Genomic DNA, 13,671 nt, shown 5'->3' on the forward strand with positions numbered 1-13,671 from the left:
TAACTCATTAGTTGCAATGCTTGCAAGGCTTATAGTGATGTGCATTACCGAGTGGGCCCAGAGATACCTCTCCGACAATCGGAGTGACAGATCCTAATCTCGAAATACGCCAACCCAACAAGTACCTTCAGAGACACCTGTAGAGCACCTTTATAATCACCCAGTTACATTGTGACGTTTGGTGGCACACAAAGTGTTCCTCCGGTAAACGGGAGTTGCATATTCTCATAGTCATAGGAACATGTATAAGTCATGAAGAAAGCAATAGCAACAAACTAAACGATCATGTGCTAAGCTAACGGAATGGGTCAAGTCAATCACATCATTCTCCTAATGATGTGATCCCGTTAATCAAATGACAACTCATGTCTATGCTTAGGAAACATAACCATCTTTGATCAATGAGCTAGTCAAGTAGAGGCATACTAGTGACACTCTGTTTGTCTATGTATTCACACATGTATTATGTTTCCGGTTAATACAATTCTAGCATGAATAATAAACATTTATCATGATATAAGGAAATAAATAATAACTTTATTATTGCCTCTAGGGCATATTTCCTTCACCTTGGCCTCCATGATGGCGGAGGGGCGGGAGACGTATCAAGAAAATATGTAAAAGTTGTAAAATATTGGCATGGAACAATAGAAAATTATAGATACGACGGAGATGTGTCAACTGTCACCGTGCATCTCGCGGAAGCAAACCCGTGCCTCTCATAGAAGGAAAAAAATAAAACATGTTTTTTCCTTTCCAAGAGGCATGGTCGTGCCTCTCGTGGAAGCAAATTTGTGTTTCTCGTGAAAGCAATCCCGTGCCTCTCGTGGAAGGAAAAAAATGCATTTTTTCTATTTTCTGAGAGGCACGACCGTGCCACTCGCGAAAGCAAATCCGTGTCTCTCGTGGAAGTAACACAACGTCTTTTTTACATTTCCAAGAGGCACGGTCGTGCCTCTCACGGGAGCAAATTCGTGCCTCTCAAGAAAGCAAATCCATGGCTCTCGTGGAAGCAAAAAAGGAAAAATGTTCTAATTCAACCAAATGATTAATCGTTTCTGCAAGTCACCTCGAGAGATCGACACACATCCGGTGGGACTGATGCACCGCCCTGCAACCTTATCCTTTTCCTGGACCAAGTTGTCCTCTTCCTCTGGATCGCGGCATCGATCCCCTCTCTCTCCCCATTCCCCATGCAGCCTTGCTCTCTTCTCTCCCTGAGCACCCCCACTGTCCCTGACCTCTCCCACCCCTGGTTGGCGAGCTACTGCTGCTACAAGGGGCGTCGTTGCGCTATGATGGCTGCCACTCAACGAGGAGCCATAGCTGCGAGGGAAGCGATGGTGCGTATGGTGTGGGCGGCAGTGCGAGATCTTGCGGGTCTGCGTGGTAGTGGCCACCAAAGTTGCAGATGATGACGATGTCGGAGGTGGGTCGCCACTAGCCACACATGCTGCAATTGGGAGGCTGGGGAGAGGAGCAACATATCATCGGGCTGTCGGCGTCGTCGCGACAAAGGGACACTGGCACTCTGCTGCGTGTCAAGCGTGTGGTGGGGTGTCGTGGTCGGTGGCTCGTCGGTCTTTCAATGAGGCATTGCGAAGCCACCGGAGTTGCAACGTAGCATCACAAGGGAGCGCCGAGTTGCAATGTAGCATCACAGGGGACCGCCGTGCTGTATTTAACATCGCCAGGACTGGGCGGAGTTGCAATGAAGCATCGTCAGACCGCCGGTGCTGTGATGCAATATCGCCGGGGGCCGTCGGAGTTGCAATGAAGCCTCGTCGAGGTTGTAATGGAGCTTCGCAGGACATGCCTGTGCTGCGTTGAAGCCCCGCTGGAGTTGCAATGGAGCTTCGCCGGAGCCATCAGTGCTGCGTTGGAGCTCCGGCGGGGCTGCAATGGAGCTCGCCCGGGGTTACAATGGAGTTTCGCCGGAGCGTCAGCGTCAGTGCTGCGTTGGAGCTTTGCTGGGGCTGCAATGGAGCTCGCTGGACGCGTCAATGCTGCATTGGAGCACCGCACGGGGCTGCAGTGGCACTGCGTTGAAAGTTGTCATGCTACGCTGCTGGCGTAGCGTTGCTGTCATCAAACGGCACCAGGATGCAGATCAGATGGCTGAACGGGTGGATGACAGCTAATTTGTAGCAGCGGCAAAAAGAAAACCACATCTTTTCACGTAATTATTTTTGAATTTTTCCCCAAGAGCTAAGAAAGACCGTGGAAAAGCCAAAAAAACCGGAAAACCATTTAAAAAGTCGAAAACACGTGCGAAAAAATAAAAACAAAATCCGAAGGGAGCGCCCAGAGCATGACACATGACGGCGGCTAAGAGTACGCCAAGTGACGCTCTCTCAGCCCACCCAAGTGATCCTTGGGGTGGCCTCCCGAAGGAGCGCTCCTACTAAATTGCTCTCGTTATTCGCCGAGCCTGAGCACCCAAGGATATCTATACCTAATAATAAAAGGGCTATTGCTTTTTTATGGGATGTCACGGAAATTGACCCCAAAGTTGCAAAATATTACCCACCAATGCTACCTATAATTTCTTTTTGAGAAAATGCCGGGAGCCACTAGTTAACGAGTGCTCCTTTGGGAGCCTCGCAATGATCAGCGCCACTTGGCGCACTCTCAGCCATTTGCCACGTGTCGTGTTCTGGTGCTCCCTTCGGATTTTTTATTTTTTGCACGTGTTTTCGGCTATTTAAACGGTTTTTTGGTTTTTTTCGATGTTTTGGTTTTCCACGGGTCTTCCTTAGCTTTTCGATAAAAAAATTAATTTTTTTGCACAAAAAAACGTGTTTTTTTCCTTTCATGAGAGTCACAGTTTTGCTTCCGCGAGAGGCATGGTTTTTCTTTCGCGAGAGTCATGGTTGTGCCTCTCGGAAACAAAAAAAAACGTGTTTTCTGTTTTTTCCCTTTCGCGAGAGTCACGGTTTTGCTTCCATGAGAGGCACGGTTGTGCTTTCGCGTGAGTCACGGCCGTGTCTCTAGGAAACAGAAAAAAAGCATTTTCTGTTTTTTTCCTTTTGCGAGAGACACGGTTTTGCTTCTGCGAGAGGCACGGTTGTGCTTTCGCGAGAGTCACGGCCGTCCCTCTCAGAAAAAAAAAATATGTTTTCTGTTTTTTTCCTTTCGTGAGTCATGGTTTTGCTTCCGCGAGAGGTACGGGTGTGTTTTTGCGAGAGTCACGGTCGTGCCTCCCGGGGAACGAAAAAGTCACAGTTTTGCTTTCGTGAGAGGCACGGTTGTGATTTTGTGAGAGGCACGGGCATGCCTCTTTCGGGAAGGGAAAAAAACCCGTGCTCCCGATTCGGTTTTTTCGTCTGTTTTTTTCCGTGAAAAAAAGTTTATTAAAACCTATCAACATGGGATCTAGTTTTAAAGATCTCGACACGAAGAATCCAATGGTGAAAGCGGTTCGAGATTTGGATGCATGGTTTGAGAGATAAAACATTTTTAATAAACGGATCTTTGAAAAAAAGGAAAACTCTCAGGTTGCGACAAGTGACGCACTATGCACCATTTGTCGCAACCTGAGGAGTTGGAGTGATTTTTGTAACGAGTACTCCTCAATTAGTGATTTTGGAAAATACCACCTATAAATGATAAAGAACGTTTCACAAAGGGGGAATCCCCCACCTGGGCCAGCCCATGCAGTAGGGACTTCCCCTACTGCTGCGCTCTGTGTGCTGGGAGAAGATGCAACGCCTCTGTTTGGGTCAGCCCATGTCTGGGCGGCCTTATTTCTAAATTTCGTTTTTTCTTTTTTTTGGGTTTTGTTTTCTACTTTAAATAATTTGGGACTTCAAAAAAGTTTTGAAAAAATAAAAAAAATGAGAATTTTAATTTTTTTAATAAATCATAAAATGTTTGTGAGTTTAAAAAATGTTCGCAATTTTATAAAAAATATTTGCTTACTCAAAAAATGTTTGGAAATACAAAAAATCATAATTGTTTTTAAAAATTTCGTGTATTAAAAATGTTAATGAAATTGAACAATATTTCGCCAATTCTAAAAATGTTTTTGAACGGAAAAATAACCTGAAAATTCAAAAACTATTTGTGACAAAATAGTTTATTCATTCATAAAATGCTCGCTGATTCAAAAAATGATCACGCATTTCAAAAATTGTTTTTTAAATCAAAAACAATATTATTAAATTTTAAAATTGTTACACCAATTTTCAAAACAATGTTCGTCCATTCTAGAAATGTTCGCCGATTCAAAAAGATTGTTAAAAAATGTCCACAGTTTTTAAAAAATATTTGCAGATAGTGTAAAATGTTCATGAATTCAGAAACTGTTCTTTTTTGGAAATGTTTGAAAATTTGTAAACGTGTTCATAAATTTGAAAAATGTTCATGATTTCAAATGTTCATGAGTTTAGAAAAAATGCTCATGATTTCAGAAAATTGAGAGTGGTACTGAGTATCGGTGATGCAGCAAAATGTGAACATGGCCATATTTGTTTTGAGACAATGAACATAGCCATTAAAGATTATGATTTTTTTTCTTCTGTTATAACGCACGGGCCCTTTTGCTAGCGTTATATTACAGGTTCACACTTCACAGGCTACGGCCTAGACATATTGAGGATTGGGCCGCCGCAGCGTGCGCTTGCCTGGCTTCCGGCTCGGCTCCCAGTCCCTCCCCACCGTCCCCCCCCCCACCCACCATCTCCCACGCCGCCGTGAGCGCCACCGCCACCGCCTTCGTGGCTTCCTCTATCGCCGCTGCCGCTGCCGAGGTAAGCCGCAAGGCGGGCTCTTGGTTATGCTGGCTTTCTTAGGTCTCCTTTCTCTTTCTTTTTATCCGCCTACCCTAGCAGACGGGGGAAATCAGGCGACCTGCGGTGCTGCGCCTGCGCGTGTATCTGATCGCTGCGAAATTAGGGTTTCTCGACCTAGCGTGGCTGCTAACATGAATTTCTTTTCTTCCCGCAAAAAAAAAACATGAATTTCTTTTCGGTGGCGCGGGACTGAGACTGGACCGTTTGTAATCATGTCCCCGTTCTCAACTGCTAGCAGCGGTCTGTTGCTTCGGTGCTCTCGAGTGAAAGCTGGGGACAGCGCCGAGATCTGTGGCACCGAGAAGCTTTTTACACTCGAAATTTGCGCCCTGTGTTGCCGGTTTGATGGTGTTTGTTCATGACGACAATGTTAATATAGGTTTAAGCCTTATTGTGGTAGTATTTGCTGATTTTGTTGGCGTTATAAAGTTGCATACCTATGTGTAAACGTTGTTACGGAATCATAATATGGTAGTTTGGCATGGTAAAACCTTACCTGATGATGCATTCATTTGGCCTAGATTGATAATTTGGCTGTTCAATCTTAGAATAATTTTCACAATTTGTTACCAACGTTGTTGCTTTTGTATCTTGCACATTCAGGTTAGAATGAGGCGGCAGGGACAGGGACAGGGACAGGGACAGGGGCAATACGGGGATCCTAACATCAATTCCATGGTGTCTTCCCAGTTGCATCACTACCAGGCTCAGCAAAGGGTTCAACAACTACCTGATAATAGTTACCCTGGAAGAGATCCTGGGCAAGCTGCTGGGGAGAACCAGTATACCACCCAGAAGGTGAGACAGAGCCAATGGGACAGAGGTGGGCCGAACATCCAGAATCAGATTTCACCATATGCATATAATGATGGTATGTAGTATGTACCCACACGCCTGTTTCAATTTGTTGAAAAATCTAAGATGTCAACTTTTTTGGTGGCATAACTAGTTTATATGTGCGCCCTACACTTTGGACAGATTAGCATTTTTCCAAGAAATTTTGGACATATTAGTGGTTGTGTAGCTAGCATGGTAAACTGGTAGTATGTGTGAGAATGTGCTAGAAAATGTTATGTTTTGCATCTTGGTTACACTTCTGTGCTTTTGCACTGACGGATCCTGATGTAGGTCAAAGTGCTGAGGGTAAACGATCCTTTTATGATGGACAACAATCTGATCTGAAGGTTGGTCTAGAAAAGCAACCAAGAAAGGAATTGAGGGACCAGCCTCGTACCGATAAGATTGAAGCAAGGCGCGATGACTATAATCTTCCTCGTACATTTGAAAGTCTAGAGCAGAGTTTTCGTGAAGACATCGTGGTCCTATCCAAGGAACTAAATGATGCAGAGGATGCTGAAAATACTAGGCACAGGGAGGTATGTTCAAATATATTGCATGATTCTGCCTTGTCCTTCCTACCTGCCAAAAGTAGATTAACTGGACTTGCAGATCGTTTTTTACCTTCCTGATATCAGTCATTGATATGTCCTACTATTGACAGGAAGTACTTATCCATTTTATGTCATTGATATGTCCTATTATTGACAGGAAGTACTTATCCATTTTATGGAAGGATTTAATATCATATGCCTTTTGCTTATTGAGTTTCTGTTTGGTCCTGTTAGTCAATTGTGGTATGATTAGCCTTTTGAGTAACAATCCCACAGGTAGATGTTGGGAAACATCTAGTTTTGTGTTGCTACTTAAAAACTATAGATGTCTTCTCCCCTTGTTCTCAGTTATGTGCATAGACTTGTCAATTTCTGTGTACATTCTCATTTTGCATGCCAATACCAGTAGTCTAGTACACACCCACATTAATCCATATTAGTCATCGGACGTGAACAACCCACATCTTGCAATGTAACTGCAGAGAACATGCAAGCTCGAGCAACCAATATAGGATTTAATACCAAGAAAAACTTGTGATACTTAGATATTGAAATGGGGTTCTCCCCCCTTGCGCATCTATAGCTTATCATGTTTCCATTGGTTTACTCTATTAGGGCATCTCCAACGCTCTGCCCTTAAACGCCCGCAAACGTCCGGGAAGCCTACTCTGGCCACTGCGCTGCATTGAAGCGGCGTCGCTCTGCCTGCCCAGCCTATTTAAGTAGTGTTCCAGCGCCTCCTCGCCGCAAACCCTCTCCGCAAACCCTCTCCACTCCTCCACAGCAGCAGCGACGGAGCGGACGACGACGGCTGCCCAGCCGGCTAGGACGGCCATGCGTATGAGGTCACCTTCCGGTACCTCCCGTAGGTTAGTTTAGGTTTAAAAAAAATAGTTAAACGGACAAAATATCGTCCGGTTTATGTAAATCATATTCAACTTTTATCTGGTTCCATGAAATTTGTCCGTTTGGTTCAATTTTCGTTTAAAATGCGTGCGGACGTTTAGGGCACATGGTTGGATGTCTGCTTCCGTGTCTGCGGACGGATAGCGAGGCCGATTTGGGGGACGGCGTTGGAGATGCCCTTAGTAAGCTTAGATTTATCTTAGTGCTTGGTGTTGATTAAGGAATTGAGTCACTCTGAAGATTTTTGTGCCTGTGTTAAAATTGCACACCCCACAGCATATGGTGGATCCTTGTATATATGCCTTTCCTATGACAACTTTTAAATCATCTTTTATATGCCTTTTCTATGGCAACTTTTAAAGATCTAAACAATGGAACTTGTTGCAGTAATGTTGCCTCAACTACAATCATACTTGTCAATGTTGCCCCAATTACAGCATGACATCATACTGTTGATAATGTTGCAGCACTGTCTCTGAATCATAGAGTTTTCTTTTTAAACTAGCATCATACACTATTAATATCTATCAAAGACAACTGCTGTTTTACATGGTTCTCATGTCTGTGTGCAGAGATTGAACGAAATAAATGCACAGTATCATGAGAAACTATTGGCACTTCGAGCTCGGCAGACAGCCTATCGAGAAGAATTCCTGCGCAAAGAGTCTCTGGAACGCCAACAGCAATACCAAAAGGCCAGCATAAGCAATTATGCAAATAATGTTGTGCCTAGGGAACCACGTGGCTATCCTCCAACAGCTGCAGCCACGCCTCCTCCTGCTGCTGCTCCCTCTGGAAGTTCTTATGGAGAGGCTCATCGTTATGCATCTGGTCAGTATGAATCCTTTGGGGAGCGGCCAGATTACCCAGAGTTCCATGGTGGGGGCCAAGGTCGCGATCATGGTTTTGAGCACCGTGGTCATCAATACCCTGGCGGTCGTGCTTATAACTCTGGCGGGCGCAGATTCTAAAGATGGCTTGGTTGAACAGTCAGCCATTTTGGCCTCACTTCACCTGGTCTTATCTTTCCGTGGAAAGCTTAAAGTAAATTTCTGTAGAAGCTTAGTTCCAGCCTCCTCTGAATGTAAACACTTGTAAAACCTGTTTTTCGATTCTGTGCCGCTATTTATTCAAGCGATGATCATTTTCTTCAGTAGTCTGCCTAAAATTCTCCAATTCTCAACTCTTGCACATGTAGCTGTTTGTGCTTTGCAACCTCACCAGTGTTGCTTTGGATTCGTAATTTTATAGAGGAGAAAGGGAACACTATATGGGTGTTGTTTGGCTAGGTTTTGGGTTTCTATTGCTTATATCATATGGCTTATCTGCTGTTAACTCATGTCTTGCAATGAAATATTATCATCAAAGCAATGTGAATACTCCTTTTTTTTATATAAAGGACTCTTTTTATTCACTCATAATGATCTTTGTTTCTGGTTCTGGTATTCTTTATGGTTTCGAATGACAGAAACTGGAGGTGCGTCTACGCACTAAGGCGACAAACTAACAACTTAATTTGTTTCATTTCTCGTGCAGAGTAAGAGTTTCTCTGACATGGCTCTCAGCATAAACACGCACTGAGTGAGAATGCTTCAAGACCAAGACACAACTGTTTCCCAACTTGTTTTACAAAGCCGGTGTACTGCAAATATATAAAACAGGCGTCAGGCTGACAGCAAAGTAACAACAGTCTAACAGCTAGCTGTACACATGACGATATATATTCTACATTCTCTTGACAGATTCAAAGGCTAGTCTTCCCCTCAAGTCCGGCTTCTCTTCACTGTTTCTACTCCCTGAAGTGTTGCTTACAAGGAGTAGGCGATGCTCCAGAGAGGTAAAGGAGTACACATGGAACCCAGCAACCCTCCCTACTTGTATGTTTTCTTCACCTCCGGAAGCTTTTCCAGCGCGTTCACGACCTGATCCATGTCCGGCCTGCACCGGGCGTCCATTGACAGGCACTGCATCGCAAGCGCCGCTGCCTTCTGCGCCGCAGGGAGCGAATATTGCGACCCCAATCGTGGGTCCAGGACATGGATGACCCTCCTCTTGCTGTTGATGTAAGGTCTTGCCCACTCCACCAGGTTATGCTGTCCAGGCGGGCGGTTCTTGTCCAGAGCTCGTTGCCCGGTCAGCAACTCTAGAAGAACAACACCATAGGTGTAGACATCGCTCTTCGTGGTCAAGTGGCCTGCATATAATATGGAGAAAAATCATGTAAGTTTGTACCAGTCAGGTGCATGCAAACCATCATTGACTTTCACCATTACAACATGTGCACAAATTTAGAGTAAAGAACATGATGAAGCAATTTAATTATAGCGACCAGAAGAATTTGTGTGCTTACATGAGTGCATCGAAGCTGTAACTATTAACTAGCCAAAATCAGTCATACACATGCAAATCATCATTGAGAACTACTCCCTCCGTTCCTAGCGAAATGAGTGAATCTATACTTCAAAATATGTCTATATACATCCGTATGTGGTGACCATTTGAAATCTCTAGAAAGACAAATATTTAGGAACGGAGGGAGTATTAACTAGCCACAATCAGTCATACAAATCGTCATTGACTTTTTACTATTACAGCATGTGCATATCGGATTAGAGAACAAGATGGTGCAATTTATAGTGATCAGAGGAATTTGTGTGCTAACTTGAATGTGGAACCAAGACGTAGTGTTAAGTGTTTAACTAAGACGAGGCAATTTAATTATAGGAACAAGAAGAATTCGTGTGCTGACATTAGTGCATTGAAGATGTAACTATTAACTACCCAAGATGAGTCATACACATGCAAATCATCATTGATACTATCTCTGTCCCGAATCATCATTGATACTCCTCTTAGCGACAAGTAATTACGGACGGAGGGAGTATTAACTAGCCACAGTCAGTTGTACGCGAGTAAATCATCATTGACTTTTTACCATCACAGCATGTGCATATTGGATTATAGAACAAGATGGGGCAATTTATAGTGATCAGAGGAATTAGTGTGCTAACTTGAACGTGGAACCAAGACGTAGTGTTAAGTGTTTAACTAACCAGCTGAGTATCTAGTCATCCTTCTTCCACTAACCAAAGGTGTGGAAAGCATAAAGTACCGGTTCAAGTTTTCAACTAGCATGATGGCTTGCCTCAATGGTTTGCCTTTTACAGGGTGTCATACATCATCCCCCATAAATCTTTTAAGATTTAAAAAAATTGGTAATCATAGGCATCACATGACTGGAACAACAATCGTCAATCTAAAATGGATTGTTCAGACATGCTCTGCTTCCTGGCTCTTGCCTGGTGAGTCACTTTGCTGCTAAATGATTATCTTATGCACCCTCACTGATGTAGGAGAATCACACCCCTTTAAATAAAAGGCGCATCTAAGCACAACGAAGAACCATGACATATAAAACCAAGTGAATCCGACAGATACACTAGTGTTAGTTGGTTATGTCTCTTAAAAAGGATATGGCATGCACGCCATGAAGCATCAATGTCTTGCTACAAAGATTATTTTCCTTCAATCCTGTTAGGAGTGCATTGCATCAATAGAAACTACAGTAACTGCAACTTGCCAGCAATGCTGTCTTGAACATTGAACCACAACCATCTTAAGAAGATATAATGCTAGAAAAGAATAGAACTTCATTTGCCCTTTTCATGAACAGTCAATGAAGGTCCCCTTTGATCCATGTCACTAAGATGCATGAAAATAGTAGAGGAACAATATGGTTGTAACAGATAGCTGGTAAGGCATGTTAGAAAGATTACCTGTTGCGAGATATTCAGGGGCAGCATATCCTTGAGTCCCCATGACCCTAGTAGAAACATGACTTTTATCGCCACTCGGGCCATCTTTTGCCAAGCCAAAATCAGAGAGTTTTGCATTATATTCCTGTATGCAGTCAAAGAAGGACAAGAAAAGCAAATCTTTAGACCAGAGCTCATTGTACTTTCACTTAGTGTATACATAAGAGACTGAATTTGCATGCGCCCACCGAGTCAAGAAGAACATTGGAGGTCTTGAAATCACGGTATATAACTTTAGCTTCATCGCTATGCAGGAACGCAAGTCCCCTGGCAGCCTCAAGAGCAACCTTCATCCGTAAACTCCATGAGAGGGGCTGGAAATGTGGAGCTCCTGCAGTACCATTGCACTGTCACTCACCCATTTGGCCATTTCCAACAGCACGAATGGAACATTTCTTGCACAATGAGTATAGCACGCAAGATAATATTTGAGAAACTCACTCCTGAAAAGATGGTGCTCCAAGCTACCCTTCGGCATGAATTCGTAGACGAGAAGCCGCTGCTCGTCCTCCAAGCAATACCCGATGAGCTTCACAAGATTGGGGTGTGATAGCTGCCCCAGGTAATTGACCTCAGCCTGCAAGGTATTTTTTTGCAGAAACAGATTCAAACCACAAAACCTTCAGCTCAAACAGGCACAAGAAGAAGTGCGACAAGGCCAGGGACCAACCAGCCATTCTTTGTGCCCCTGGAAACTGTCCAGCTTGAGCTTCTTCACGGCGACGATCATCCCGGTGCCGGGCTTGACCGGCGTAAACGTGCGCTCGTCGATCCACCCCTTGAAGACGGAGCCAAAGCCCCCCTCCCCGAGCAGGCTGTCAGTCCGGAAGTTCCTTGTGGAGCTTCTCAGTTCACTGAAGGTGAACTTGCGGAGGTTGGACGACTGCAAGATCTCCTTCTCGGTCCGAGGAGTCGGCGGCACCGACGACGAAGAACTCTTGCCAAAAGTGCTTGTATCAGTCGCATTGCTGCTGTTGCTGCTCTTGGAATTGTTACCTGGATTGCAAAGCAAGCGGCCGCGGTTACTCACGCTATCTTGAAGATATCAATCCCGCTGCCATTCTGGGAGCAAAATTCGCCCTACTTGTTTTGTTTGGGCAAAACCATATGCGCCTCACGCTTGGTAAAATCGTGCAATTTTGCCCACTGCTGGCCCTGGCCGTCTATGAAGCCCAAAGCGGAAAACTAGACCGTGCAAAATCAACCAGCCCAAGTTGGACTCTTGTTCCAAACAGTGCAGCAGAAGAAGAATCAAGAAACGCTCATTCCTACTCCGAATAACTAACAGGACCAAATCACTAGAGAAGAAGTCGAGAAGCAGAGCACACAAAGCTATCTACTCGCTCAGACCGGAACGCGGCCTGGAAAGCTGATGCAACCAGCCAAAAGCGAGGCGAGGCGAGGCGGAGTAGAGTGGTGGCGCACCTGAGGTGTTGGGAGCACTGAAGGTCGGGTTGATCTCGGCGTTCCCCTGCACGCCGGCGCAGTTCCCCATCAGGAGCGTCCGGCAACGGTACCGGCCAGTCCAACCGGAGCCACGAGGCTGGCTGGGTCTGAGTTCGTTCGTTGTGGCTAGCGGCTAGGACTGGGGTTGGCTTTGGCTTGGCTGGCTGCTTTGGGTAGCGGTGTCATTCTTCTCTGCCTGCCTGCCTGGTTGGAGGATCTATCATTGCTGCCTCCGGGCGAGGGTGGTGGGAGCAGCCGTGGCGTGGGGCCAGGCCAGGCCAGTCGCCTCATTAATGAACGACAAGGCTTTTCTCCTCCCCTCCGCTCCGCCTGCGCCCATGTGATTCATTTGGTTTCTTGGAAAAATTTAGACCGGACCAGACTTCCATGTCACAGAGAAGGAGAATGATACTCAAGTTCGTTCGACCTTGCAAGTCCACTCACTCATAGTGATTGCACCGGTGTGGCCTATTCAGCACAGCATTTTTTTGTTGCGGGAAATAGAAATTCTCATTACTCAATGTGGCAATTCAGCCATCACCAAGTTTACAACGGCATCCGTTCCTGAATGAAACCATACAGCAATACGGGGGTGCGACGATCATAAAACGCAAGTTCATGACTCACTTTATTCTGAGAACGACTACAATGAGAAAAATGGACCTTCCGTCCCTCCGTCATTGCCAGTCTTTTGATATCCTGCATGAGGTTGTGATGGACAGAGCGATCAATCGAAACGGCCGTGCACATGGCCACCGCCTCCAAAGAGTCCATCTCGACGACAATCGGCCGGTCGGTCCTGTGCAACGCCAAGTCCAGCCCCTCCTTACACGCCCCAAGTTCAGCTACAAGGGCGTTATCACATGCTCGGAGCTCCCTGCATGCCGTGAAGATGATCTGCCCAAGATCATCACGGAGGATCATCCTTCCACCTGCTGCGCCTGTCGCCGGGACATAGCTCCCGTCGGTGTTCAGTTTGGTGCTCGCCCTCCCATGTGGTATCTGTTGAATATATGGTTTGTGCATGTATATTGTATAGTCCGGCCCACCTCCTAGTCATTGTATAGTTGAGGTTGTGGCCCACCTTGTACTCCATATATACGTGCGCTATGCACCGATCAATACATCAAGTTGCATTGTCAAAATATTCATTTCCAACATGGTATCATACCTACGATCCTAACCCTAACTCCTGCCGCCGCCGCGATCCCATCGCCGCTGCCGCCGCCGCCGCGTCTCCTCGTCGCCGCGCCGCCGCCCCCCTGTGTGCCGCCGCCTCGCGCTTCCGCCTGCACCCGCAGCGCCGCCACCCGCGCCGCA

General features: G+C 45.5%; 2 protein-coding genes across 2 annotated transcripts; one reads left to right on the forward strand and one right to left on the reverse strand.

The window, feature by feature from the left end:
- The first annotated feature begins 4,588 nt into the window (after positions 1–4,588).
- LOC125552145 lies at positions 4,589–8,243 on the forward strand. The gene is made up of 4 exons (XM_048715629.1): positions 4,589–4,751; positions 5,397–5,664; positions 5,922–6,169; positions 7,663–8,243. Exons 2-4 carry the CDS (start codon positions 5,403–5,405, stop codon positions 8,059–8,061), a joined length of 909 nt encoding a protein of 302 aa, XP_048571586.1. The 5' UTR covers positions 4,589–4,751; positions 5,397–5,402; the 3' UTR covers positions 8,062–8,243.
- A 351-nt stretch (positions 8,244–8,594) lies between these two features.
- Positions 8,595–12,618, reverse strand: LOC125552144 (receptor-like cytoplasmic kinase 176). Its single transcript, XM_048715628.1, has 6 exons — positions 12,331–12,618; positions 11,576–11,901; positions 11,347–11,482; positions 11,094–11,236; positions 10,867–10,990; positions 8,595–9,284 (listed from the first exon to the last, which is right to left on the reverse strand). Exons 1-6 carry the CDS (start codon positions 12,398–12,400, stop codon positions 8,962–8,964), a joined length of 1,122 nt encoding a protein of 373 aa, XP_048571585.1. The 5' UTR covers positions 12,401–12,618; the 3' UTR covers positions 8,595–8,961.
- Between the last annotated feature and the right edge of the window lie 1,053 nt (positions 12,619–13,671).

Source organism: Triticum urartu, chromosome 4, assembly GCF_003073215.2.
Source record: "Triticum urartu cultivar G1812 chromosome 4, Tu2.1, whole genome shotgun sequence".
Taxonomy (NCBI): Eukaryota; Viridiplantae; Streptophyta; class Magnoliopsida; order Poales; family Poaceae; genus Triticum; species Triticum urartu.

Coding starts and splice junctions, on each gene's coding strand:
- LOC125552145 (XM_048715629.1), top strand. CDS start 5,403: ATGAGGCGGCAGGGACAGGGACAGGGACAGGGACAGGGGCAATACGGG. Junction 5,665..5,921: donor ACCATATGCATATAATGATG/GTATGTAGTATG, acceptor ATCCTGATGTAG/GTCAAAGTGCTGAGGGTAAA. Junction 6,170..7,662: donor AAAATACTAGGCACAGGGAG/GTATGTTCAAAT, acceptor GTCTGTGTGCAG/AGATTGAACGAAATAAATGC.
- LOC125552144 (XM_048715628.1), bottom strand. CDS start 12,400: ATGGGGAACTGCGCCGGCGTGCAGGGGAACGCCGAGATCAACCCGACC. Junction 10,991..11,093: donor CCAATGTTCTTCTTGACTCG/GTGGGCGCATGC, acceptor GACTGCATACAG/GAATATAATGCAAAACTCTC. Junction 9,285..10,866: donor CCCTGAATATCTCGCAACAG/GTAATCTTTCTA, acceptor TATTATATGCAG/GCCACTTGACCACGAAGAGC.